The sequence below is a fragment of the Cheilinus undulatus genome, linkage group 17, assembly GCF_018320785.1.
Source record: "Cheilinus undulatus linkage group 17, ASM1832078v1, whole genome shotgun sequence".
Taxonomy (NCBI): domain Eukaryota; kingdom Metazoa; phylum Chordata; class Actinopteri; order Labriformes; family Labridae; genus Cheilinus; species Cheilinus undulatus.
In genome coordinates, this window is record NC_054881.1 from 22,177,296 (window position 1) to 22,203,470 (window position 26,175).

General features: G+C 38.5%; 1 protein-coding gene and 1 long non-coding RNA gene across 3 annotated transcripts; both read left to right on the plus strand.

The window, feature by feature from the left end:
- The first annotated feature begins 41 nt into the window (after positions 1–41).
- Positions 42–26,098, plus strand: ak3 (adenylate kinase 3). Of its 2 annotated transcripts, none has more exons than XM_041811772.1 (5): positions 42–335; positions 3,807–3,926; positions 4,451–4,623; positions 22,230–22,348; positions 24,568–26,098. In XM_041811772.1, the coding sequence occupies exons 1-5, from the start codon at positions 188–190 to the stop codon at positions 24,677–24,679; spliced, it is 672 nt and encodes a 223-aa protein (XP_041667706.1). In that variant the 5' UTR covers positions 42–187; the 3' UTR covers positions 24,680–26,098. The 2 variants fall into 2 exon arrangements, with proteins under 2 accessions (XP_041667706.1, XP_041667707.1); XM_041811773.1 differs by having other exon boundaries at positions 25,171–26,098.
- On the plus strand, positions 11,682–16,555 carry LOC121525672. Its single transcript, XR_005993245.1, has 3 exons — positions 11,682–13,139; positions 13,485–13,609; positions 14,347–16,555. It is a non-coding gene; the product is annotated as an uncharacterized LOC121525672 (long non-coding RNA).
- Positions 26,099–26,175: the final 77 nt, after the last annotated feature.

Consider the following 26,175-nt stretch of genomic DNA (forward strand, 5'->3'; position numbering starts at 1 on the left):
AATAACAGTCAAGGTCCTGTGAGAGTTGCAGAAGACGCGCCCACTCTTGGCGACGTTGCGCACGTCTTGCAAAAGAGAACCTGCCTTCATAAAGCTTCGACTGAGCATCCAGATAGAGGAGTTACATGGGAACGATACGGCTATTCTCTGCCTTCAAACTCTAGCGAAACTTTATTTTTTACTAAAAATGGCTCTTCATAGGATTTTTCGAGCTGTTATTATGGGACCTCCTGGCTCGGGGAAAGGAACAGTGTCAGGGCGGATTACCAAAACTTTCGGACTACAGCATATTTCAAGTGGGGACATTTTAAGAGCCAACATCAACGCCAAAACCGGTAAGAAAGCTGAGACAACTGTCAAACATAAACTCTTATAGTAAAGCTCTATTCTTCAGCTTTCAGTGGGTTGAAAATAACATCTTATACTGTGTGTAGCCTGTCTTAAAGACATAACCATCAGGCAGTAGAGCTCCTGTGAGGAGGATTTTCACTGGTGCTTAACCAAGCTGAAATTGATCATATTATCTCTGTGTGACCCAATAACTCAAACAAAATCATCAGCAACAAGAATGATGATTTTTTAAAATTGTTATCATAAGTGTCTGAAGTTTCTGTTGCAGGGTAGATGTCAATTGCCCGTTTTCACATTTGAGAGCCACAAATGACAGTATTATTGCCTGTTACATCAAGCAGGATCATATACTGCACATTATATTGCATGAAGCCCGAGTGATGCTAGTAATTTGGTTGCTAAAAGGGGGTTTGAGTCCCATTGCAGCAGCCACCATATTGACATCACAAACTAACTTTAGATCACCCTAGAAACAAATAGTTGAGCTGGGTCTTAAGCCTCCTGACTATCAGCTTTATGGTGCTGGCTTGCACTTAAATTTTCTTTTTCCCTTTAAACGCAGAAATTAATCGGTTCTTTACAGTCACATGATTTGATGACATGTGAATGGCCTTTTTGTAGCGTTTCTCTATGCAAGAATAGCTTCTTGCCCCCCATCTGGAGTTCAAAATGAACACGCTATTAAAAAAAATCAACACTTGTACAATGTGTGCCCTTAAAAATATTATCTATTCAGGCCAAAATAATTTTTGAGCCACTTTAACATGGGTTGTATGTGAACTCCAGCGCTTTTGCAGCCAGCCTCTAGTGGATGTACAAGGAAGTGCACTTTTGAACTTTCTTATGCCTAAATATTTTAACCAGAATGGGTCAGCTTGAGCAGAATGCATTTTTTAATTTTGTAATAATAAAACAAACATTGTAAAAAATCAGCAAAAGGATAAGAGGCATCTCTTTGTCCACAAGGGGCGCCAAAATCACCAAAAAAAAAAAAAAAAAAAAAAAAAAAAAAAAATTAAAAAGGAGCTTTAATTGTGTATTTGTCAGCACATGCAGCTATTTGAATGGAAACTCCCTAACGCTGATTTCTGGACTGCTGTGATAACACTACTCCTCCTGTAACAGTCAGATTTTTTATCTCATTGTGGTTGAAGAGGGATTGGTGAAAGAGGGAAGAGTATTTTCTATAACCAAGGTCAAACAGGTTAGCAGGGGTTGGGTGGCGTAGAGCTCTTTGTTTTTATGTTTATACTGAAAACACATGAGCTGTAAATCACATGAACTTTGGTAAGAGGCCCACTACTTCTCAATATCACCTTGGAGGAAGATAAAGAGATGTTAAACGATAGGAACGTTTCTTCAACTTCTGGCCTTGAGAGGGTATGGCAGAGATAAGCCTTTAACAACAGTCTCCTGCAAAGACGATGGAATCAAACTTTTCCTCTGAACACACTCTGTCACCATTTACAGCAGTTTACCAGCAGACATTTTTAAATTCCTCTGTGTAACTAATATCTTGTGTTGCTTTTGGCTGAGCTGCTCCACTGGAGCACTTCTTCATATTCACTTCCCCTGCTTTAAATTTCCATAACAGATCTTTCATTTGAACCCGTCACCTTGCACTTCCTGAGATGACTTCGCTTGCACAAGTTATGAAGAACTTTATAAAGTCTTGCACAATTCCTTGTCTGAATACTAATGTAAATCCTCCATTAAGATGATGCTGTGCCACTGCAGTTTGCATTCTAAACTTGTTGAAGACTGTTTGTGTGCAGCCTTACACTTGTCATGTAAAGTACAAGGAAACCGCAGTCTATTTGTCACCATGACCCAGAAAAACAAATAAACACTTTCTTTCATTTTACAAATCCTTTTCCGAGCGTAACATTTGCTAACAGATTCAGTCAGTTTTGCTCTTTGCCCATATTAGCACATTCACCTCATTTCTGCAAGGCTTAACAGGAAGTTCCTTTCTTCAGCTGGACTCAGGCCAATTAAAGTGAAAGGGACGTTAGAGGGAAGAAGTCTCATATACTCTCTCAAGGCCACTTTAATATATGAACTTTGTTGCAGTACAGTAAAAAAAGTATCCAGAAGAGTTTTACAGAGAACTCTCAATCCTCTATTTGCTTTTAACGCTGCTACAAGGAGATTTCCTCCAGTAAGGAATGAAACTAAAACTGATGCTGACAACTCTTTATGAACCTCAAAAGCCTATGAGCAGACAATCATTTCTATTGTTTTTTATGTCTAAAAAAGGCTGCTGCAGGGTAGTTGTCATCAAAAACACAATGATGAAAACAGTCTGTTTACATTTTCTAAATCAAAGATAGACGTTGACTGTCTTATTTAAATGTTCAAATTAAATAAGATAAGATTTTTGCCTGAGAATACTAAAAAAAAAAACCCTGAACACAGGATAAGATAAAAAGACATATCAGTATTCCACAGGGGGCGTCAAAATTGACCCCACAGTCTTTAGATTTCAGCACTGGCTGTATCAGAAACTACATACTACAACTTCTACATACTCACACGCATATGAAGCTAAGAAGTGTCCTAACTGCACTCGAGTGCCAGATCATTTTTATTTTGGGGTGGACAAACACAAGTTTTGTGTCAGAGAATGACATTTGAAGCCCGCATCAGGGCTCATCAACTACCTTTATACAAGGGCCAGATTTTGTCTTGACACGCCCCAGGGAGCAGACTTTTAAATAAACTAAAACAAAATAAATATTTTAAGTACAAATAACATATTATTGTATTATATTTGTATTTTTTTTAAATGTAAGTAATTTTTAAGCATGAACAGTGAGAGTGGTCCCTATGGCCTTTGAGCAATCAGATGTGATTGCCATGATGTCAATCACTGATTTTGATGCTAATAAAGGGGGAACCAAGTCTTTTGATTTGATTTAAGTATTTCCAGCCCAAGAGTTGATGCTTAAGCCAACTTCAAGCTAGCAGAGTGTTGGTCTGTAACTAGAATTGAAGACATTGGACATGCAATTATTTTCATTATAGCTAAGTAGTCATTTGAGTCTTATTTATCAATATTTAAAACTTTTTACAAGAAAGTTATTTTTAAATTCATGCCTCATTTTGGCTGACTGGCAAGCTTTACAATTGGATTGTCTGAGAACCTCAATGCATTGTGCGGCAGTTTAGTTCAGGCATACAACGTTTTGGAAAATCTAGTGTACGTACACAAACTTCCTGCATGTACAAAGTGAATTTGGATCATACTACATACTCAAAGTAATGCCTTTTTTATATCTTGAAACGTTAAAAGATACAAAAATGTATAATCATAATGAGGGAATATATACCACTAGATGCTTCTCATAAGGCTAATTGGTCGTATTATAATTGAAGTAGGCTTTTTGTTTTTGTTTTGTGCTAGGTATGAACAGCATCCGATCTCTCTTACTCTGTTTCTATTTGTCTTTTAGAGCTAGGCCTCCTGATGAAGTCCTGTATCGATCAGGGTCAGCTGGTACCTGATGATGTCATGTCTCGCCTCATCCTGCGCGACTTGAGAGCGATAGATCAGAGCAGCTGGCTGCTCGATGGTAAGAGTTAGGCCTGATTTATACTTCTGCATTGAATCTCTGCCACAGACGGCTGATTGGGCACATAGCTAGCTCCTCAAAAATATAACTACATGACAAAACAAGACCTTTGACTGGTCTGCTGGGTTGCACTGGGTCAACTCATGCTCAATATTTATCAGTTCCAACTCAAAATACGAATGATTTAAGCAGCCATGGTTTGCTACACAAACATGCAGGAGATGTGGCGGGGGTACCAGGAACTGGCATAGACATTGCACTACCGAGTAGTGTTTGGGAGTGTTGCAGAAGGACACACCAATGTACAAGTATATTGTGTTCTCAACAGCAAATGACACTACAATATGGAATTGATGCAGAAGTACCAACTCAAAGGATTTTTAATTCATTCCTTGTTTCTGCTTGAAAACAGTTGAACAGTCTCTAGGACATATGTTTCTTTATTCAAAGCCTGGGAGAGGCATTAATCATCCCTGTCTTTGCCTTCTGCACCCTTTGCCTTTCTTTCTTCTGTCTCTCTATAGGTTTCCCTCGTACAGTAACCCAGGCAGAGGCTCTGGATGATGCATGCAGTGTGGACACAGTCATCAATCTCAATGTACCTTTCCAGACAATCAAACAGCGGCTCACGTCTCGCTGGACTCACCTTCCCAGTGGCAGAGTCTACAACACAGATTTCAACCCTCCTAAAGTCCCTGTAAATACATCCTCTTTTACATATGTTCGAATCACAGTTTCTGGACAGTACTCTTCAAGATTGAGTAGAGAAAACCAAGAAAGAGACAGAAAGTGACACAGCAGATTCAAAGTGATGATGACAAGGACATTTAGGCTGCAGCATAAATGGATCAAATGGAAGAGAGAGAACAAAAGGATGGGGGAAAGCACAAAGGGTCAAGTGTTAGCCTTGTTGTCAAGTGGGGACCTTTCGTCTCATCCAGCATGATGACACACCAATTATTAGAGCAGATAGGGCAGTGAGAGGCAGTCACTTTGATTTACAGTTTTAACAACAGTGAACTCTCACATCACTTTAGTTTTTGAAGAGGAAGGTGTACAGATGGCAAAACTGTAGCTTAAAAGAGTTATATTGACCATTTTATCCTTTAATCACACATTTAACTTAAACTCAACCTACACAACTTTCAACTTTTGACCTTAAGAGTGGACATTTGTACAAAGTTTAAATAGAATCAGATCGCCTGTCATATTTTGTTCTCAAGAATGGACAGTAGAAGTATTTTAAAAGTTATTAGTCAAAACTGAACATGACTTCCTTGAATACTTCAGGCATTAGATGTGATATCATAAACTTGCACGTGTGCATTGATTAAATCAGTAATCACGGTGAGATATAATATTGCCTGTTTTGGTTTAATTATCCACGTTTAAATCTAAAAAAGTAGGAGCGTCAGTGTAACTGCAAGATGATTCATGGAAACATACTGTGGTTTTGTGTTCTCTGTGTTTGAAGTCGTTTATAGCAGCTTTCTTCTGCTTTTCCTTAAACTCTGCAGCTGTTACACATTTATAGTTAATCATTGACTTTAGTCTACTCTTCACTGCACAGTTTATAGTCATAAAGGTGGAATAAAATCAACCAGGTCAAGGGTTGAAAAATGCTGAATTTCTTCTTTTTTATTTAAACTCCAGTGATCTGAGTTAAGAGCCAGCTGGATTTGGTCTGATTGAGGTTTCAAGACAGAGTCACAAAGATTTAAACAGAGCCGTAATTGTAAACAGATCTGAGAAGAGCACACAGATGTAGTTTCCCCTCAACTAAGACGTGCTCTGTAGAGATAAAAGATTATTTCCTCTGCCTGAATTGCATGCTTCATTACATTTCTGCATAGAAGAAGGTTGATACTACTTAGTCAGATTGCCATGGTTTAGATTTCCATGTCCATGGTAGCTTCTTTCTCCTCCTTGGTGGGGTTGTAAACCAGCTATGTGCATACCACCAACTGCTGTTTCAGACTGTACACGTGGGCCCGGGCACTGATTGCCGTGTGAAAGCAAGCCAGTGGGGGGAGATGGTGGAAACAACTGGGCCTTATGTGAAAACACCAAGAGAGTGGGATAGAGATGGTCTGGTAAAAGATGTCTGGCAACAGCTTAACTACACAGTGATAGTAGGTGATTCTAAGGTTCTACTTGAACCTAACCAGAAATTAAATCACATATTATTCAAATAGGAAACTTAATACAATAGAAAATTAATAGACAATTTAATAATAAACATAAAAAACAAATCCATCATAAGTTATGGAACAAAGGCAAAAAGAACAAGGGTATAACACAATTTTCTGGTGGAAATTAGCTTTACCTAGATAAAAATACAATTTCAGCTGAAATAGCGGAGATGGAGATGCTGAGAGCTGAACTGTGGAAGAACTGCTGAAATAACTGAAAAAGCAAAAAAATAGCTGAAAATTGCATAAAAAATCCCTGAAAATAGCACAGATAGCTAAATAGCTGAAAATAGCATATCAATAGCATAAATAGCTAAAAGGCACAAAAATAGCTAAAAAGCATAAAGGGATGCACCGAAAATGTTAATCCAGAAATGGCCTAAAAGTGCATTTTTGGTTTTCGGCTGAAAGACTTTCACCATCAAAACAAGGCCGAAAGACGATGTTGTGATGACGCAAGCAAAACCACGGCAAACATATGCTTGGATTGGTGGTTCTCAAATAGGGGTACATGTACATGAAGGCACTCCAGGGGGTACACGAGATTTTAAAAATGTATGCCGGCTATATAAGAAAAATAGCGCCTCTCTACGCACATCAGGAGCGACACGATTTTGCGAGTATATTACGTACATTCTAACATCACATTTGTGCTGCTAAGGTCTGTGGTGTGTCTATTCTGTCCTCTGATAAACAGTGATATTTATTGGAGCGGAAGATAAAGGGAAGTTTCTCCCTCTCTGTCCCTCACTCCATACGTAGCGCGGCACTTTTACGCACAGCCAGGAGGTCGGTGCCGTTTTGTTTCAGTGTTTCATTCACTGTGCCAGCCTAGTTTGTAAGAGGAGGGACTGACTTTTCATTCATTCTATGTCAAATATTATCAACAATAGTAATAAGGGCACAGCTGAGGCTCGCTGTGAGAGGAGTTAGCTCCCCTAAAGCACACAGATTGTCTCACCTGTTTGTGTTCCAGACTGGTCAGAGGAGTCATTTCAGTGAGCATTTAGAAGTCGTATGTCTGAGGTCAGAGGAGACTGTGTTGGTAATTATTTCACTAGACTTAGGCCTTGTTTATACAACAGCGTTTTGCTTCGTTTTCATTTCCAAAAAGTTTTACGTTTACACCGCAACGTTTTGAAAACAATCTCCGTCTACACGAGAACGCAGGAAACAGAAAAACGCTGTAGTGAGGTGATTTACTGCACAATTAAACTGTCCCTGCAACAAGGACAGTGTTTTTCATGTGTTTCTAAGAGTATGTAACATTTTTATCATACACGTGTGCATCAGAGTAATTCATCACTAAATCCTCCTCCTCATCACTGTCATAGTGCAGCAGCGAAATTTTACGGCACATATAAACACAGAAATGCATTGCAAGACCAGTCTTATTAAAACGAAATCTGTTAAGACTGTTTGATTTTCCAGGAACAAATTTTTCTCCGAAAGCCTTTGATTTCGCATGGATTTTCGCCAAAAGTACAGCGCTTCCTGCTTTTAGTGCAGCAAAAGAATGATAGCCTTTTCAGAACAATATTTCTACTTTGCCTTTTTCAATTTTATCTGCTTCTTGGAAGTGATTAACTATCTTTTTTTTTTAACCTTAACACAGAAGCTTTAATCCTGTCTCCTCCATCAGCTGCTCATTGATATGTAGCCACTGGAGGAGGAGACAGGGGAGTCTACAGGCTGAAGTTAGTTATTAAAACTTAAAGAAAAAAAAAAGATAAAGTCTAAATTATTTCCGAGAAACAGATAAATAGGAAAATAGAATTATTAGTCTGAAAAAGGGCTCCAGCTGCACTCATGTGCAGCGCCACGCTTTGTGAGAAAATCCACAGAGAAGATAAAGGCTGTAGGAGCTGAACTTGTCCGTGGGGAATTAATAATTCTCAGCGGATATCTACATTATAACACGACTGATCTAGCAATGCATTTTTTGTGTTAATATGAGCTGTGAAATTTCTCTGCCTCACTAGGATGATGATGACGGTGATTCTCATGATGATTGATAAAAAAAGGTCAAAATTATCATTTCCAAAATTAATAGCATTACTTTATCTAAAGAAAATGGTATTGATAGCCCTCCAAACGAGAACAATGTTCCCCCTTTTCTAAATCCAGCTGTCTGTGACTTAACAAGCTGAATCACAGTAAACTTCATCAGATGGCTTGAGCTGCCACGGCTCACTTCAGAGTGCTGCGACTATCATGCTTGACAGCTGACTGCAGCCGTAGTGTGCATGTGCGTTTTCAGAAAGTGTCGTTTTCCCTGTTTACACGGAGACAGGGGTGTTTTAAAAAACTTCCATCCTGGAGCCCTTTTCCAAATTGTTCCGTTTTCAGGCACCAAAACGCCGTTCTCGTGTGAATGGACAGCCAAAAGATGACAAAACTTTTGTGTTTTCACCTGAAAACATTATCGTGTAAATAGGGCATAAAGTCACATTAGTTTGGAAACAGCTCCAGCTGCGTGAGTAGCCCATTTGCGTTCACATAGACATGTTTGGCTGCCTGCTGCCTGTCTACCTCTCTACCAGGCTATGTGAGGCGAAAACACAAGCACTGACTACAAACAGATATGAGAAAAGGACAAACATCAGGTGGTGTTGGAGAGGAGGACGTTTTTGTTCCTCTGTCTGCCTTAAAAATCCGCACCACCACGTGCGCTTGTCGGAGCGAAACTTTGAAAAAATATCCGCAGCAATGCCATGCTGCGAAATGATATTGCTGGTGTGGAAGCTTGCACTGATTCACTACAGGTTCGACATGTAAATATTTTGTGTGAATAATTTGTACGAAAAAAAAATCATGTCTTGAGTGTAAGGACCTTAAATTTATGAAGTGGAGTTTATATTTTGTATGTTATTAAATTTAATCACCCTTAAACCCCCTGAGTCTCCCCCGTGGCAGGATGGCTTGACCCACACTGGCACATGCCTGTCAATGACTGTATTCACAATCACTCCATTCATTAAAAGGTTTATGATTTATTTTTTGTGAATAAATGCTGATCTATAACTAAGTTCCTGATTTCAGTTTGAGAAGAGATCTTTATTATGATCTCAAAAAGGGGCACTAAGCTGTCTTTTTAATAATTAGTAAAGTATTTACAGGTTTTAAGTTCTTTCTAGCTCTGTTTTTATTTCCAAATTGCTCCAGAGAGACCACTGCAGCAGATCAGCATTTTGCACACTTCTGGGTTTAAATGGTTTTATGCCTTTACAGTCACTGTTTTCAATACATTTATTTGAATTTCCACATTTAGTGATGAGAAGATGTGCCATGAATTTAGTCATGCATTTTTAACATTTAAAATGTTTGGAAAAAAAATCTGACATTTTTAATTTGAAAGTCTTTATCAGTTACCAAGTTTGATAAAACAGCTGTCACAGCACTGTTTAGTGTCTTTCTTTTCGGCCAAAAAGCTTTGTGCTGTTTAGGGGGTACTTGGCTGAAAAAATACTTCATAGAGGGTACATGACTGAAAAAAGGTTGAGAACCACCGATTTAATGTATACAATAAGTGGGGTCAAGTTAAACATTTTATTTTGTATTTTATTTTATCTTATATTGTGCATTGTTGGAATGTCGGTGCTTAATAGATAATGACATAATTTTTTTGTAATTGATTTATTCTTTGAAGCATTAATATTAACTTAGGCAATTCCAATGGATTTTAATGAGGTTAGTACACAGTCACAGCCATAAATGCAATGGTATTAATAATTGGCATAATAATTTCTTACGGTGTTTTGGTTTTCGGCCCTGGTTTCCTCATTTTTGGTTTCAGCCAAGAAGTTTTATTTTGGTTCATCTCTAAAAGAATGGTTTAAAATTGCATGAAAGCTGAAGAGTGCCGTACATTAGTGAAAAATGTAAAAAAAAAAAAAAAAAAAAAAAAACCATTTAAAAAGAGAGCCATTTAGAATTTTGTCTCAAGAGTTACACTTAAGTACACTGTTTTATAATATTGTTCAGATGAGTGCTTTAAAAACTATAAATTAAAGCCACTTGTATGTGACAGTTTAATGGTGTTTTCACACTAGGGGCCCAGTCCCGTATCTGAGTGCACTTGAGCTCAAAGTCCGGTTCGTTTTGGTAGTGTGAACGCAAACGAACTGAGCCCGGGCACCAGGCCTGGTGCGATTCAAGTGGACTCTGGCTCAGTTCAGATGAGATGTCTATACAACCGCGTCCGGATACGGGACAGAGCGACGTATCAGCTTTATGATGTCATCGTAAAAGCTAAACTTCTTTCCACAGCACGGCTGTTGTCATATGTGTGAAACAAATCCATCTGGTGTGACAGGTTAACTCTCATAAGGATGTGTTAAAAATGACACAAAAATGTGTTGTTGCACATTTTGTGTGGATTTCAACACAAGATGTGTAAAGACAAAGCCTAAAAGGTTGAACACACTGCATGTTTTAGTAACCTGACACGCCAGATGGATTTGTTTCACAAATCCATCACTAAGTTTGGGAAAGGGCAGAGGATTTGAAAAAAACTCTTAATGTGTTTGGATGAACGTTCTGTCTGTCACATCTTTACAGGCCTATCAAAGCAACAAAATACGTGACGTAGCCGCAACCGAGGTGCACGTGAGCAGCTACCGAAGAATAACGGATGGCAACTATAGACATGTCAGTACACGACTTTTGTCGTTTTTGAAAAGAAAACAACTCACTGCTGTTTTTCTGTTCTTCTTTTATCAAAGAAATTTCATCAAGTTCTGATAAAACTGGCGCTTTAGCAGCATCCACTAGTGGTGGGAGATATTGATATTTACCAAGTACTCTTTTGGTATCAATCCCTTTAGCAAAGTATCGATACCAAATGAGTAATATAAAACACGTCTCACCACCGCTTCTCCGGTGAGTGCCTCCCTCCCTCTCTCTCTTCCAGACTGTTTTGGCTTTACTGCCAGTCCGTGTCACGAGAATTTGGAGACCAATCGAACATGCCCTACCTGCTCGTCCGTGTCACATGGCTTTAAGGATCAATTGGACATGTCAGATTACAGATTTAACAGATTTCAGCAACTCCACTCGCATATGAAGTCATTTTATAGTCTGTGATGTGAACCTGGCTGTCTTTCTCACTCAATGTGGTCCCTACGTAAATTTCAAAATTGTAAGAAAACATAAAGAAATGCTGAGACCACATGCCAGTACCATAAAATATATGAAGACTGAATTGTAGAAACATAAGATAAATATTTCTATGAAAATCTTTTATAACTTGTATTTCTTACATTTTTGTTTCAAATTAGTGGGTATAGATAGCTGATATAGCCCTTCTATCTGAATTTAAAAAAGAAAAGAAATTGGTTATGTTGTGGATATTTTAATAATATATACAAGTTTGTGCTATGATTATAGTTTATTTTTTTTACCTGCTTAAAAATTGTAATTTAATTGAAGTTTCTCCCTAAATGAATTTCTGAATGGCCTGCATACACCTCTTGTTGCTGCTTGCTTACGTCACGACTCCGCCGTGCCTGAAAGTACTTCCCCTCTTGGCTGATTGGTCCTGTCAATTTCTAACTGGGCCTAGACAGTTCAGACGGGAGCTTTGCAAGATGGATTCGCCAGTGAAAAATAAGGAAACGGGCGTATCCATCAGCTTTGCAAGGTTAATGTGACAATTTAGCACAATTTCTGTTATTTTGAGTGGCGGGAAGGAGGTTCCCACCTAAAAGACAAAGAAGACAAAGGAGACTGAGAAGGAGGCTGTTTACCTTGGTCTGTTACCCAACACCTCAGTAAGTATTCAGTTCTACTTTATTTAAATATATATCATCAAAATTTAAGGTGTTAGGGTAAATTTAGCATGTATATAATCCACCAACTAAATCTTTTTTTTTTTAGAGGAAATTCATGATGAAGGTTAGGTTGTGTTCAACAGGGCTGCCTAGAAGTAAGCTAACGTTACATTGCCAAACTTCATTTGTTAATTTTTAATTTTGTTTCTACCTTAATGCCAAAAATACGCAATGTGAAGTTCAATTTGGGACTTTTTAGTCGGCTTAACAATCGCTCCTTTTGGTGAAGTTGGCATGAAACCAGGTCACGGTTGACAAATTAGCTAGCTAAGTTTAAGTCAATACCACAGTCTGTTAACTCCGCCATTTTACTGTAGCTGCACTGCAGGGTTTGGTTTGGGAAAGGAGAGACAGATTTAAGTTGCTTATTGGAAAGCTGAACTTGTAATGTAAACTGCTTTACGCAGCGTGGCTGTGGTTGTATGTGTGAAACAAATCCATCTGGTGTGACAGGTTACTCTCAGAAAGGATGTGTTAAAAAATGACAAAAGGTGTGTTGTTAAATGGACATTAAACAGAGATGAATAAACAGTGTTGATCTTTCTAGAATATGAAATTGAGCAAGAAATTAACTTTATTTATTATTTAAATAGATAATTTGACACATTATTCTTTGTACTTAAGCTGACAAATATTTAGAAAGTGTGATTCCAGCATAATCATCTAAACAACACAGGAAATAAAGGGTCTGGCACACAATTTTTAGTGTAGATTAGTTGGAGTTAAAGTTAGAGATAGTTATGTGACCTGTTGCAAGTTTGACTTTTTTTGCTGTGAAATTGAACAATATTGATGCCTTTAACTTTAAATTGCACACATTTTCCTCCTGGGGGAGCACACCCTGATACCACCTAGACAGTTCAGAGTCCCCCACCATAGCCTGCTAAAAAAAATCCTTATTTTCTTTTAAATACTCAAATGAGCTCTCCTTGTTTAAGCACAGTAGTTTTTGATTCAGGGTTGGGTTTTTTAGATTTTCACTAATATTTTTGGACTGTCTTAGACCACAGGGGTAGAATGGGAGTAGTTGCCTTTCTAATATTGTTGTGTGTTGTGTGCTGCTTTCAGTGTGATGCAGAGTTCGGAAAAATGTCTACGGGGGAGGAGGACCTTCGAATATGGGAAGCACGCATCATTTCAAAAGTCCCAAAAATGGCAACACTTGAAAATGACCCCAAGGAGAGAGAATGGTAAGTTAACTTACATTTAATGATGTGTCAGTCTAATGTGTTTTTATTTGATGGGCACAAGGCCTGTGCCATTCATTTTTATTATAGCCATAGTATCCGATGGGAATCAAAGGGCTATAATATGCAGTATTATATCAAATTTTACTTTAATTTATATCGCCACTTGTGCTGAACAGGTAAGAAACAAAAAATGTTATTGTGATTCTTTCAACTGATGGGTCTGAATTCCTCCAGCACATCTTTGTGGGTACTGTTTTTTCTGTGGTAGTAATTTATTGAACAGCCTGTATCAGAGGTGAAACCACTAATTGTATGTATGCCATTTGTTTTTTGTGTTCTGCTCAGAGTCACTTTGCTTTGAAACTCTTCAGCTCCTGGCACACTATCCTCCTACTGCATCAGGAAGGGCCAAAGGATGGACCAGATACAGTGTAAAATTAGCCCTACATTACATCTTGGACCTTAGACTGGTAAGAAAGATGTTTTTGTCTATGAATGTCTCACACTTTTGAATCAGTGAATCCCATCTCAGTTGTTAACAAATTTTGAAAAGGGTTTTGCTTTGACATTAGGCCTAGGTAATATGGAAATATTAAATTGTAACAATACTTCAGAATGTTTCAATATCAAAATGTCTGTGCTGGTATGGAAAATCACCTTTGGTTAGGCAATTGATCATTATAGTGGACTGCATGGTAGGGAGATGTATGCACCAGTATTCAGTGTTGAGGATAAATTTTTCTTTGGTGGCTTAATGTGACCCTTACAGTGTTTGACGGTTGGGTTCTTTAATAAATACATAGCTTAAGAAATGAATAACTTTATTGTGTGTTCATTTTCAAAATGTTGAAGAAAAACACGATCTACTTTTTGATACAATAAAGTGATAATAGATCACTACCTGTCAACGTCATGGATTTTATCTACAGTGCCTAAAAAGGTCTTAATTTATCTGGGAAGCCCAGATAGATTAAGAGCCAAGTAAAATCTATGAAAGGAAACACTGGCTTCATGTTACCATTGGGATTCTACATAGATATATAAATAGAAATATTTTCATAATTTTGAGTGAAGTTTGACTTAATTAAAGATATTGCTTATTGTCATGAATATACACAACACATTTTGTATGATAAAACCCATTATAACACAGATGATCAGTATTGATTTCTTGACACCCCCTATTTAATTTTTTTTTTTTTTCCAGACTGGAACTAGCATCCCTAGCTTGAGTGATCTACTGAGGCAGCAGTCTATCAGCCCAATCTTTTGCGTATAGGACACCCCAGCACAACAACTCAGTATGCAATTGCGGTAAAGAATGACAAAATCACCATTCCACTACAAGATGACAGTTTGAGATGCACCATAGACACACAGTTTTACGCTGCTTTGGAGCAAGTCAACTTCAGTAATGTCTCAGAGGATGCAGCAAGTGAATGGTGCCCCCTGTCTTGTGGTTGTGCAGTTTAATGACAGCATGACCTGATCTTACATGCATCAGTTATTTGCAGGCTAGTGCACTGTTGTTGAATTATTGTAATTAAACTTCTGTAAATGTTCACACTGAATAGTTTTTTCAGTGTGATTTTTAATTAGTGTTTCAGATGTCAGTATACAACTGGAGAATGATTTTACTTTTCTAATGCATTTATTTTGTGTCTGGTAAAGTTTGTACAGTCACCATTTTTGTTAGACAGACCTATACTCCTGTTAACAATGCAATATTATGGTCTAAAAAGCTTATTTTTCATCCATACATTAGACTCACCAAGAATGTATGTGGTTATACATCATATATATTGTTTGAAAATAAATAGAAATAAATCAGACCTGAATTTTATGCAGTTATTTTGTGGTTTATTTATTTGAGTTTTAGCATTCAGGCAAAAAAAAAAAGCATTTTAGGATAATTTAGAAAAAAAAACATTAACACAGATCTGTGTTATTTTTAACACATCTGTGTGTTGAGTTATTTAACACACAATATGTGTTTAATGTGCACACACACCAAATGTTTTGAAAGTAACACAAAATGGGTTGTCCTTAACTAGACACGCCAGTATGTTGAAAATCAACACGTGTTATTTTTAACACATTTGTTTTGGGAGTAAAGGCGACCTTCTGGACCAAATGCTGGAAGCTAATAAAATGGGAATCTTGGATGATGTGGTGGAGGTGTGTGATTCCATGTTTCTTTCAGGTGGGGAAGTTTAATGTTTTTTTTTTTTTTAATTGATGGTTGGGTCTGGGTTATTCCAAATTGGGAAGTTTGTGGATGGTGCAACTGTAGAAGTTGTGATTCTTTTTATGTATCATGTTTGTTCATGTTGTAATGGATCACAAAAGTAGTAATTGAAGTGGAGTTGTCATAGAATCTTTTTTCTGTGCTGCCTGTGGATCTCCTGGTCGGCAGCTGCTCATCTTGGATCTCTTTCCTAAAAAAGCAGGAAGGCCGACTTACGCCTCCTGAGGCTCACTGCTTCTCTTGTAGTTTCGCTGACTGCACTGTCGTTGCAGTCACCCAGGAGGCTCTCTTGTTCGCTGGTCCTTCCTGTCTGTAAGCAGCATCGCAGATATAATGCCCGTGCTCTGCTCCTGAGCCCAGATGGCTTACCATGCTCACTAGAGAGTAACTAGCGATTGACTCTTGGTTGACGCGTGGGTTTGGGCTCACAAGCAGATTCTGCGATATTACAACAGAGCGTTCTACCTTCTCCAGGCTGTAAGATTTAGTGAACCTAAATCTCGGCAGCTGCAGGATCAGTATATTTGGCAGCATCAAGAAAGACCATCTCTGGGCTGACTCTTCACCGCCACATTCACAGTGGAAGTCAATAGAGGTGTCTTTCAGGCAGGTCGAGAGAAATAGTTCATTTGAGGGACCCAGCTTCTTTTCTCATTTGTCTAGTACTACTTCTCTTGAAAAAGCAAAAGTGATTAAAAAAATGCAATATTTCTTATTAGAGTACTCGATTAATCGTCAGAAGAATCAATAGAGTACTCGACCACAAAAAGAATCTGTTACTGCAGCCCTAGTTGAGAGACAGCTGCTCACAGAATATTCCTGCTACAGGTCCAGGGAGAGATTAATGAAGTCCTCCTTCCTCATGGATTGGGATCCACATCCCTTGCAGTTTCTTGTGCTCTGCGTTTGGAAGACAATGTTAGCTTCTACAGGGCATGTATACTTCATGCCCATACTCATTGCCTCTGCCTGAAGGTCCAATGATGGCGACCTCATCCATTCCAGCACACAGCTGAGGAACTCATTAACATCTTTTTGAGCATCATCCTCAAATTCTGGGTTCTACTCAGCCACCAGTGACTTGAACGGAGCCAGAATACAATACAATACAATACAATAACTTTATTTATCCCCGCAGGGAAATTCAGTTGTCTGGAGTCTCTCTCATCTGTTTACGGTAGAATTATAAAGTCTAATTGCTGATGGAATGAAAGATTTTCTAAATCTTTCTGTCCTGCAGCGCAGGGATAGGAGCCATCCACCACCGTTGTTTCTTTGGTCATTTAGGGAGATATGAAGTGGATGATCCATGTTCCTCAGAATGGCCTACACCTTCTTCATTGTGCGTCTCTCCACCTCATCCTCCAATGAATTCAGCTTGATTCTGACCACAGAGCCAGCTTTTTTCACTAGTTTGTTCAGAGAATATCCGTCTTATCATCCTCATTGTCCATAGATCGGCCCAAATCCACTTGACTGAACACTCTGTAGAGCTGTGCCTTTGGGTGAGAGCTCCAACCATGTTCCTGTTGGTAGAGCTCTTCCATAAAAGGCACCAGCAACTGCAGACCCTGCAGAGTTGAGTTCATATAGCAGGTCTGTGCCAGGTTTGGAAACCCGAGGCGGATTAGCTCCTCATTTGAGATGGGCTCTATGACAGATTGTGGAGAGTCCGGCAGACTGATGGTGTGAGACTGAAAGCTTCCACCATGGCCCGCTGGTTTGATGTGTTGGGGGAGAGGGTTTATGTTCACCCAGATGTCTGTTTGTTCATCCTCTTCCTTTTTCTCAGACTCTTCACCCACGGGGTTCTCAATGATTATTGGGCTCAGTGATACCTCCTTGACTTCATCCTCTCCACCCTCTGACGCCTGTTTTGGATCAGGTTTTGATACGCTGTTTTACTCTTTATCCTGTTGCTCAGTGTCCCTGGTAGTTTCATCGGTAACTGGAGCTTCTCTGTCCTCAGACTTTTTGTTTGTTTCATCACTGAGGCAGATCAGCTCCCCACCAATGGACTCTACACTTGATGGTGTACTCACTGATTTTGTTGGAGAGTCCAGCAGACTGATGGTGTCAAGCTGAAGGCTTCTACTGGGACCTGCTGGGCTGACTTGTGGGGGCTTTGGAGCACCAGAGGAAAGAGGGTCAATTATAATTTTGTATTTGGTTTGTTCTTCTTGATTTTTCTCTGTCTCAGAGATTTTATCCTCCTTCTCTGAAGTCTTCTTGTTCAGATCTTCTGTTGTCTTCGTGCCCTCTGTGGCATCAGGAGTAGTTCCTCTCCATACACTCCTTGATGCTTTCATAACTTGTTTTAGTGGCAGCAGGTGGCACAGCAGTTTCCTGTGCTTTATTCTCCTGCACAGTGGTCTGTTGTGCCTTCCTGTTGAACCACTTTTTCCAAAACTTGATCTTTTTGGCCCTTTTTGAATTATTGGTTTCCACAGAGGTGTTGGGGACTCCAATGTTGTTTAAAGGGCCCTGCTCCCCTGTGGCACTCTGAATTGGGCTGAGGACATAAGTGCATTCTTCCTCCTCCTGTTTTTGTCTTTTTTGACGACCAAACAATTACCCATTGTGCTGATTTTTGTGTCAGTGGGAAATTTTGCCCCATGAAATTTCTCCTGCTGAGAATCTTCAGACCTTTAACAACCTGCAGAGCACTTTGGCCAGCTGAGGTTGTTTTGATGTTCAGTATGAACATACCTTAAAGACCCTGTAAAATGAAAATAAATCTGTATTTAGGTTTGTTGTATGACAGGTCACTGTGTTATGAACCTCCAAGTCAAATTTCAACCAAACAAAACATCTCTAAGTTTGTACTATTAAGCTTCAAAATCATGAAAAATGAGGCAGTAAAATCTACTCCAGGATGGTGTGGGTTTGTCTGTTGAATGAGCTGAAGCCAAGCCCACTGTACTGAGATGAACTGCTCTGTGATTTTATATTGTAGTGTTAGGGGGGCGGGGTCATTCCCACTGTGAGCTCATGACATCATGAGCTCACATTTTGGACCCGCCCACATGAAACCAAGCTAGTAAAGAGGTGAAAAACTTTCTAACAGTCTAAATCCAAAATTCAGTCACATGTAGATCTCAGTGTTTTCACATGTTTACAGCAACCATATTCCAACATATCTAGAATGTTAAGACCCAAATTATGGATTTCACTTTACAGGGTCTTTAATTCTTGGTAGGTGTAGGTGATATGGTCCTTTGATCTATTTCATCAGAAAGTGCACCAAATGACGTCGCATATCAGTCCCACCTTTCATAAATAAATAAATCCCCCCCCCCCAAAAAATAAATCCTCTCATCCAGCTTTTATCTTGATATTTAAAGTATAATCATCAAAAACCCAAATCTTCTAATTTACTATGGAGACTCGGCAGCAGAACGGCAGAGAATCTTAAAAGAAGGGAGCGGGGCTTCAGCAGAGGTGTCAAGTAACTAAGTACAAATACTTCGTTACCTTAAGTAGAAACTTTGGGTATCTATACTTTACTGGAGTAATTATTTTTCAGCCGACTTTTTACTTCTACTCCTTACATTTTAAAAATAGCCTCGTTACTCCTATTTCATTTCTGCTTGTTTTCATTCTGGCTTGTCATCGTTCAAAAAAACAGAAATAAAAATCCCAAAAAACTATCCTGATAAATCGCGCCATCCGGAGAGAGTGAATTTAATTGTGGTTGGATGAGAAGTATAACCATAATAACATTCTGACACCCTATTGGTTTGTACGCGATCCATTGCACCTTCAGACATGACACAAATCACGTCACACTCCAGCAAGGAAATAGCAGACGTATGCAGCCTAGCACAAAGATGTCCGTGGCAGAGACTCAAGAGAACTCGAGCAAAATGTCCAAACCAAGCACCAGCCAGGATGTTGGTAGTACACATATATGGTTCTTGAATGTATGTGCATAGAAAAAAAATAAATGCATTCATTTTCAATGGACATAAATGTGGCTGAAATAGGTGCATCCCAAATTTTTCAACATTAACATTTTAATATAACATTATAGTCATTATGGCCTTTAGAAAAAAAATTTTGGGGGGGGAGATGGGGTAGTGCACTATGGTAGAATTGAATGCAATGGTAGAATGGAATGGAAAGTATGATGGATTGGAATGGTAAGATGGAATGGAATGTATAATGGATTGGAATGGTAGAATGGAATGGAACATATAATGGATTGGGATGGTAGAATGGAATGGAATGGTAAAAAGGAATTGAATGGAATGGTATGGTAGAATGGAATGGAATGTATAATGGAATGGAATGGTAGAATGGAACAGAAAGTATAATGGAATGGAATGGTGGAATGGAATGGAATGTATATTCGAAGGGAATGGTAGAGTGGAATGGAAAGTATAATGGAATGGAATGGAGAGTATAATGGAATGGAATGTATAATGGAAGGGAATGGTAGAATGTAATGTAATGGTAGAATGGAATGTAATGGTAGAATGCAATGGAATGGAATGGTAGAATGGAATTAGCCCCTGTGGCGTGGCCTAAGCTTTTGTTCTTAATGAAATTTTTTCCCCTTTACATTACTTTTACTTTTATACTTTAAGTAGTTTTGATACCAGTACTTTTACATTTTTACTTGAGTAAAAAGCTTGAGTTGATTCTTCAATTTCTACAGAAGTCTTTTTAAACCCTAGTTTCTATACTTCTAGCTGAGTAATGAATGTGAATACTTACCACTCGCGAGGTTCGGCTAGCGGGCTAATGTGGCTAATGCTAACGTCCTGTTTCCTGAGTCAGTGCAGGGATTTAAGCCTGTTCAGAAACAGGACTGAGAATGTGAAACACTCCTGAGAAAGGGAAGAAACATCACACACACACAGATACGTCTGTGAAGCCAGATGAGCCTGTCTCTATTAAAGCAGCCATCTGCATCAGGTAAATGAATATTCACTTGTCTGTTTAGAGTAAAAGAGCTATATCAGTAATGACTGTGTATAACAGACTTTCCTGAGAGACACACAGCTATCTAAACTCTCAGGCTCTGTTCTTAATGAAGATTTATAAGATATTTCTGGCTTTAATGGGGGAGTCATTTGGAGGTTTGTCTCTCTTAAAGGAGGAAGGATCCCACTACAAACCAACCAAAAATCAGCTGATAGAAATTGTCAGAAGGTAGAAAAACTCAAAAAGATGGACCCAAGTTGCAGATAAAACAAAAGACTGATTTAATAAACAAACAAAAGAACTTACTACAAATAAATCCAGGTAAAGCAAAATCCATAGGAAGGCAAAAACACTAGAGAATCATGAGGAGAAACACAGAGGAGTATCACTGGGAATGACATTCGACAAACTGACAAAGGACAGGGAGAAACACAGAACTTAAATACACAGGGAGTGATTGCACAAGGAGAAACAGGTGTGGATAACGAGACACAGGGGAAACTACAAATACAGAGAGTAAAACTAAACATGAAGCACAGGGAATAAACTAAACATGAACTAAACACTAAATAAACTGAACTACACAGAATAAACACAGGAAAAACACTAGAAATCAGAACAGAAATCATAACAGAAATACATGCAGGATCCCTGAACACATCAGTTCTTTTTTTATAATTTTCACCAGGCTCATTTGTTTAAAGCAGCTAAAATAAACTTTGTTTTATTTATTTTTTTAAATAACATCAGAAAGGGAATTGATATGATTTATGTATCTTGTTTATCGCAGAGCCCACAGGTCCAGGTGCTTTGCTGGATATTTTGCTGATGAAGCATCAGGACAGGAAAGCAGATTGTGTGTTTGAGAAAGGAGAAAAATTTCTGAATCAGAAATTAACTGGAGGTCAGGATCTCTAAATTTTAACGCTCTTTGATACATGCTATCATCACTTCATTTGTGAGTATTGGTAATAAAACCACATGTGTGTGTCTCTGACTGAATCTTCTCTTGATAATATATCCTGATGAGTTTCTTTTTAAGTGTTTTATCTTTCTTTAATAAAATGATGTATATTAAAGTGAAAAGTAGAATCGTTGTTTTTATACTTTGAATTTTTGACTGCAAAGTCAAATGCTGTAAGAAGGCTTTCTGCGGTAAATGCCTCACCTGATATTCATATTTGTCATAAATAATCTACTTACCATACCAGTCAGCATCCTTGCACTCCTTGCCAATCTCACAACCATATTATCAATGCTCACAGACATATACTAGAAGTAATACCAACAAGGGCTTGTACATATTTAAATCTCAACTTTTTAAATTTTTGTCCGTTTATTTTTGTATTTAATGCTTAATTCCTGTACACGGAGAGCAAAGCTAACCAGTGTCAAATTCCCTGTTGCATAAGCATACTTGGCCAATAAAGCTGAATCTGATTCTGTAGTTGAATAGATTTAAAAGCTGCACCTATGACATTTTTCACTAGCCACCACTGTTAGTAAATGTCAAAGTGGTTCAAACAGAAGTACAGTTATTAACACCCGTTGAGCATTAGCTGGTAAGGATTGTCTGTGCACATAACCCTGACTTTAGCCTTTAGCTTTAAGCATCTTCTTTAGGTCAGTTGGTTTGAAAGTAAGAAAATGATTGTGCTTCAAGCCAAGTGTTTACATTCCAGTCTGAGCTGTGTCTGGTTTTGGCTTGAACACATCCCAATGATCTAAACCTGCAGTGTGATAGAGAATTACTGAAGAGACTCTTTCAGTCTTCACCTTTTCTGGTAATCATCTATGACATGTCTCTTATTATCCTGCAGGTACAAAAATAGTAGAAATGCAGTTGCAGCTGGTAGTGAACAGGTTTAAACTGTGCTATATATCTCATGCTTTAATTTCTTTGTTTTCTTCAGGGTTTGGATGATGTAACGGGGGAGCCTCTGGTCCAGAGGGATGATGACACACCAGAGACAGTCACACGCAGACTGAAGGCCTATGAAACCCAGACAGAGCCAGTCTTAGAGTACTACAGGTACAATGCTGCTGACAAATACAAAATCTCCACTTTTTAATGTGTGTTTAATTCCCCTTTGAAAATAAGAAAACTTAAGAGATATAATGGGGTACTTTTGGTTCTTTCAGTCTTGAAGAGTGCTTATACATAAATGCATACATGTAGGTAAAAGACTACGACTCAGAGCTTCTGAACCTTGACCCTGTCCTCTCTTCACATTCCTCAGGGTTACTTGCACAACTGCATAACTGCCTAAGAAACACATTCCAAGAATGCATCTATTTTGTTCTTTTCACAGAAGCAAATGAAACACACAAATTGCTTTTAAAGACAACCACCTTCAAAATAACCAGAATTATTTGTGCATTAATTTTTAAAATCGTTTCATATCATCATTTTTTGTGTTCTCTCTTCTACAAGTCTTATGTGACAACTTTTGTTGTTGGTGGGCACATTAGTTTGTATCAAAAATTATTAAGTAAAACTACTACTGATATAGTACTGAATTGGAGAACAGAGTACAAAAATAATACATAAGAGAAAATATATTTGCAACAGAGCCATCTTTGTTAACCTCCTGAGACCTGTGCGTTTGTTTGGAATGCATTTTTAGCTTCTCTGGGATAAACTGGGAGGGTTTAGAGAAGAGGAAGCTGAGTTGGAGGGACCTCTGGAGTAAAGAGGATAGTTCTGTCAAATTCCTGTTAGGGGATACCTGTGAAGTCCTACATCAATCCAGAAAAACACTGGGTCGATGAGGACCAATCATATCATTCATTATCAGGGACAGCAACTTTGAGACACAGTTTGACAGGGTGTTTACCAGCAGGAACTGAAAACAGAAGGCGACAGGTAAATACAGGATGTAATTAGGGGTAGAAGATAGTTCAGTTTGTTTGGGAGGGAGAGAAAGCTAAAGGATGCAGATTTTTAGGTAGGCACCAGTCAGGCCGGTTAGATGGTGCTAAGGACTGTGAGATGCAGGTAGATTTGGGAGGGAAACTTATTGTGCCACAGGAGATGGTTTGCACTAGTTTGATGCCTGACATAGTGCTATTATCTGCCAGTCAGCTTGTAGTTTATCTTATAGAAGGAATGGTTCCCCGGGAGGATGCTATGGAGGAAAAACATGAGAGGAAAAAGCTTAGGTGTGCAGATTTAGGAGCAGAAGCCGAACAGCGAGGTTAGAACTCGTCCAATAGAAATGAGGTGTGGGGGCTTTTTTTCAAGGTAAGCTGTTTGATTACTTAGAAAGATGGGATTGCAGGGAGACAATTAGCAAAAGACAGTTAAGATGATTTGGATGGGGAGGAACAATATCAGTTGGGGGGCAAAAATAAAGTTGACTATACCCCTTAACTCCTCTATCCGTTGGTTTCTCATCATCTGCTTTTTTCTCTCTCACCTCATTAAAATGAGGGAGCAGAGGGAGGCAGAGCATCAAGCCATGCCAAGCATGGGTCTGTGCTAGCCCCAGTCAGGCAACCTCACCCTGTGTGCTGCCACCCCCACCCTATTTCTAGGCTCTCTCTCTCTTCCAGTCTTTCTTAATTTTCTCTTGTACTTTTGGTAGGTTACAATTATGAGTTGGAAGGTAGTATCAGCATTGTCACTACGTGGAGCTTGCATGTACAGAGCCTTGGTCTGTTGAAGGTGGCATTAATGTCTAGGCTTTGGGGGTGAGAGCTAGCATCGAGGGGGGTGGCTCTGGGATTTACTGGAGAGACATACTAGTGGATATTTATGTATGGATTGGGATTATAAACATAAAAATAGAGAAAAGAAAAAAATGGTCAACAAATCGACTGGAGTATACGTGGATGTCCCACCTGAGTATGGACTATGCATGGGAAACACTGCATCACTAATGGCTGAGCATATTGCAGAGCTGGTGAGCTTAAATGGATTAGTTAGGGCAAAGAATATAAAAGGAATATCAGACTTGCAATGCTGTGGGCCGAGATTTAGAGTACATGCATCATATTTGCTATTTCTGGACCAATTAGGCAACACTTTCTGTGTGTCCCCTCAAACTAATCTAGCTTGTGTCCTACTTATTTGCACCTCAGTGTTTGGAGGTAATTTATCATAGAACAGAGGAAACATAGTGGACACTTCAGAGGATGGAAAAGTAGCCTTCGTTGGTTGCTGTATTAAATTTCTAAAACATCTGCTATTATATTCTTAATGCGTGCGATAGTGGCATAACAGATTTCTTTGTTTCTTTTTCATTGCAGGAGTAAAGGTGTTCTTGAGACCTTTACTGGGACTGAAACCAACAAAATTTGGCCACATATTGAGGCTTTTCTCCACAGAAAAATCCCCCTGATTAACCAGAAGGTTGCATAGAAAATATGAAGAGTAAAAAAACACAAGAAGGGTTAAAGTTTACCAGCAAAAACCACTATAAACTCACTGATCAATCAGATACCACTTCCTGTGGTACAAAGAAAGAGCCATCTGTGTTATTGACCTTTCTCTAAGCACCACTCTTTATCTCCATGAGCCAGTCACATTTCTTGCAGCTACATAATACACTCAGATATCTGGGTCTTAGACCACTGACAAACATTGAAGTGATGATTTTCCTGTGGCTTTATTGTAATTTTAATAGAACATTTATACAGTTATAACTTTGAAAAAAGATGTTTAAGATGTACCCTGAGTAAAAAGCAATTCAACTGTACGCCATTAACGCTTGCTTAGGCAGTGTGATGATTGTCTGAGAGAGAGCTAAGAGGACAGGCCATAGTGATAGGTCAACTACATACTCTTAATGTTCACAATTAAGAGCAGGCTCTCTCATTATATGCCAATAAACACTCACATTTGTTGTTTAGGACAACTCAGCTGATGAAGAATGTGTTGCACTGCTGTTTCCCTCTCAGGATGTGTGCATAAAAGTCCTTAAAACTTCAGTTATTAGAAATTGAATAGATTGTTTTTCAGTCCTTTATGTTTGTGAAGCAAGGAGTTGTTTTTAAATCTGAAGTTAATATGAGGATAACTGATCAATGTTATGTTTTTAACAAATGTTGGAATTTGAAGATAGAAGTATTTTAATGGGAATGCTGTCCTTTAAAAGTGCAAACTTAAAGGAGGGAAGTTGTGTGCATATTTTACCTTCTACTTTGACTACCATAATTGTGGCATCTTTTCTTAGTTGAGGAACTTGAGTTGTCTTATGCAGTGGGCTTTTGCCCTAAAGGGAATTGTGCCATCTTGCACATCTTACTGTAATTTAACACAAATGTGCCTCATGTTGCCTTTAAAAATCTAACAGGCTGCTCGCTGAATGTAATCTCTGAATACTTACGATTAAAATATGTTAATATTATCATGCAACAACCTCTTTTTAAAACCATAGCTTTTAATAATGTTGCCTTGTTTGTTTCACAATACAAAAATTCCACTTTAACCAGGCATTCCTTAATAAAATTATCCAGTAATGTATTTTTATAAACTGATTTCAGCTGAGATTTTTACTAAAGAATTTAAATCAGACTTCATCATGCTATCAGATTGTAGGCCTGTCTCAATGTTCATGGTTGATCTGCGGCTCTGTTTTGTCTTAAGATTGATTCATCATGTTAAAAGCTATTCGCCTTGTGCTGTTTTGTACTGTAGAAATGTATAAAGTGAATGTTTCCTGACTTGTGAACTTCTGAGCACTTGAATACAATGTTTGAGCACATCTCCATTTTATAGACAACATACAAGTGCTCTTTGAGTATTTATTTTGAATCACAATAAACCTCTGATATAAGACATTGGGTGTTGTATGTGTGTGTTACTGTAGCTTAACAGAATAATTCTACTTGGTAGCTCACAGTTGCCTCATTTTA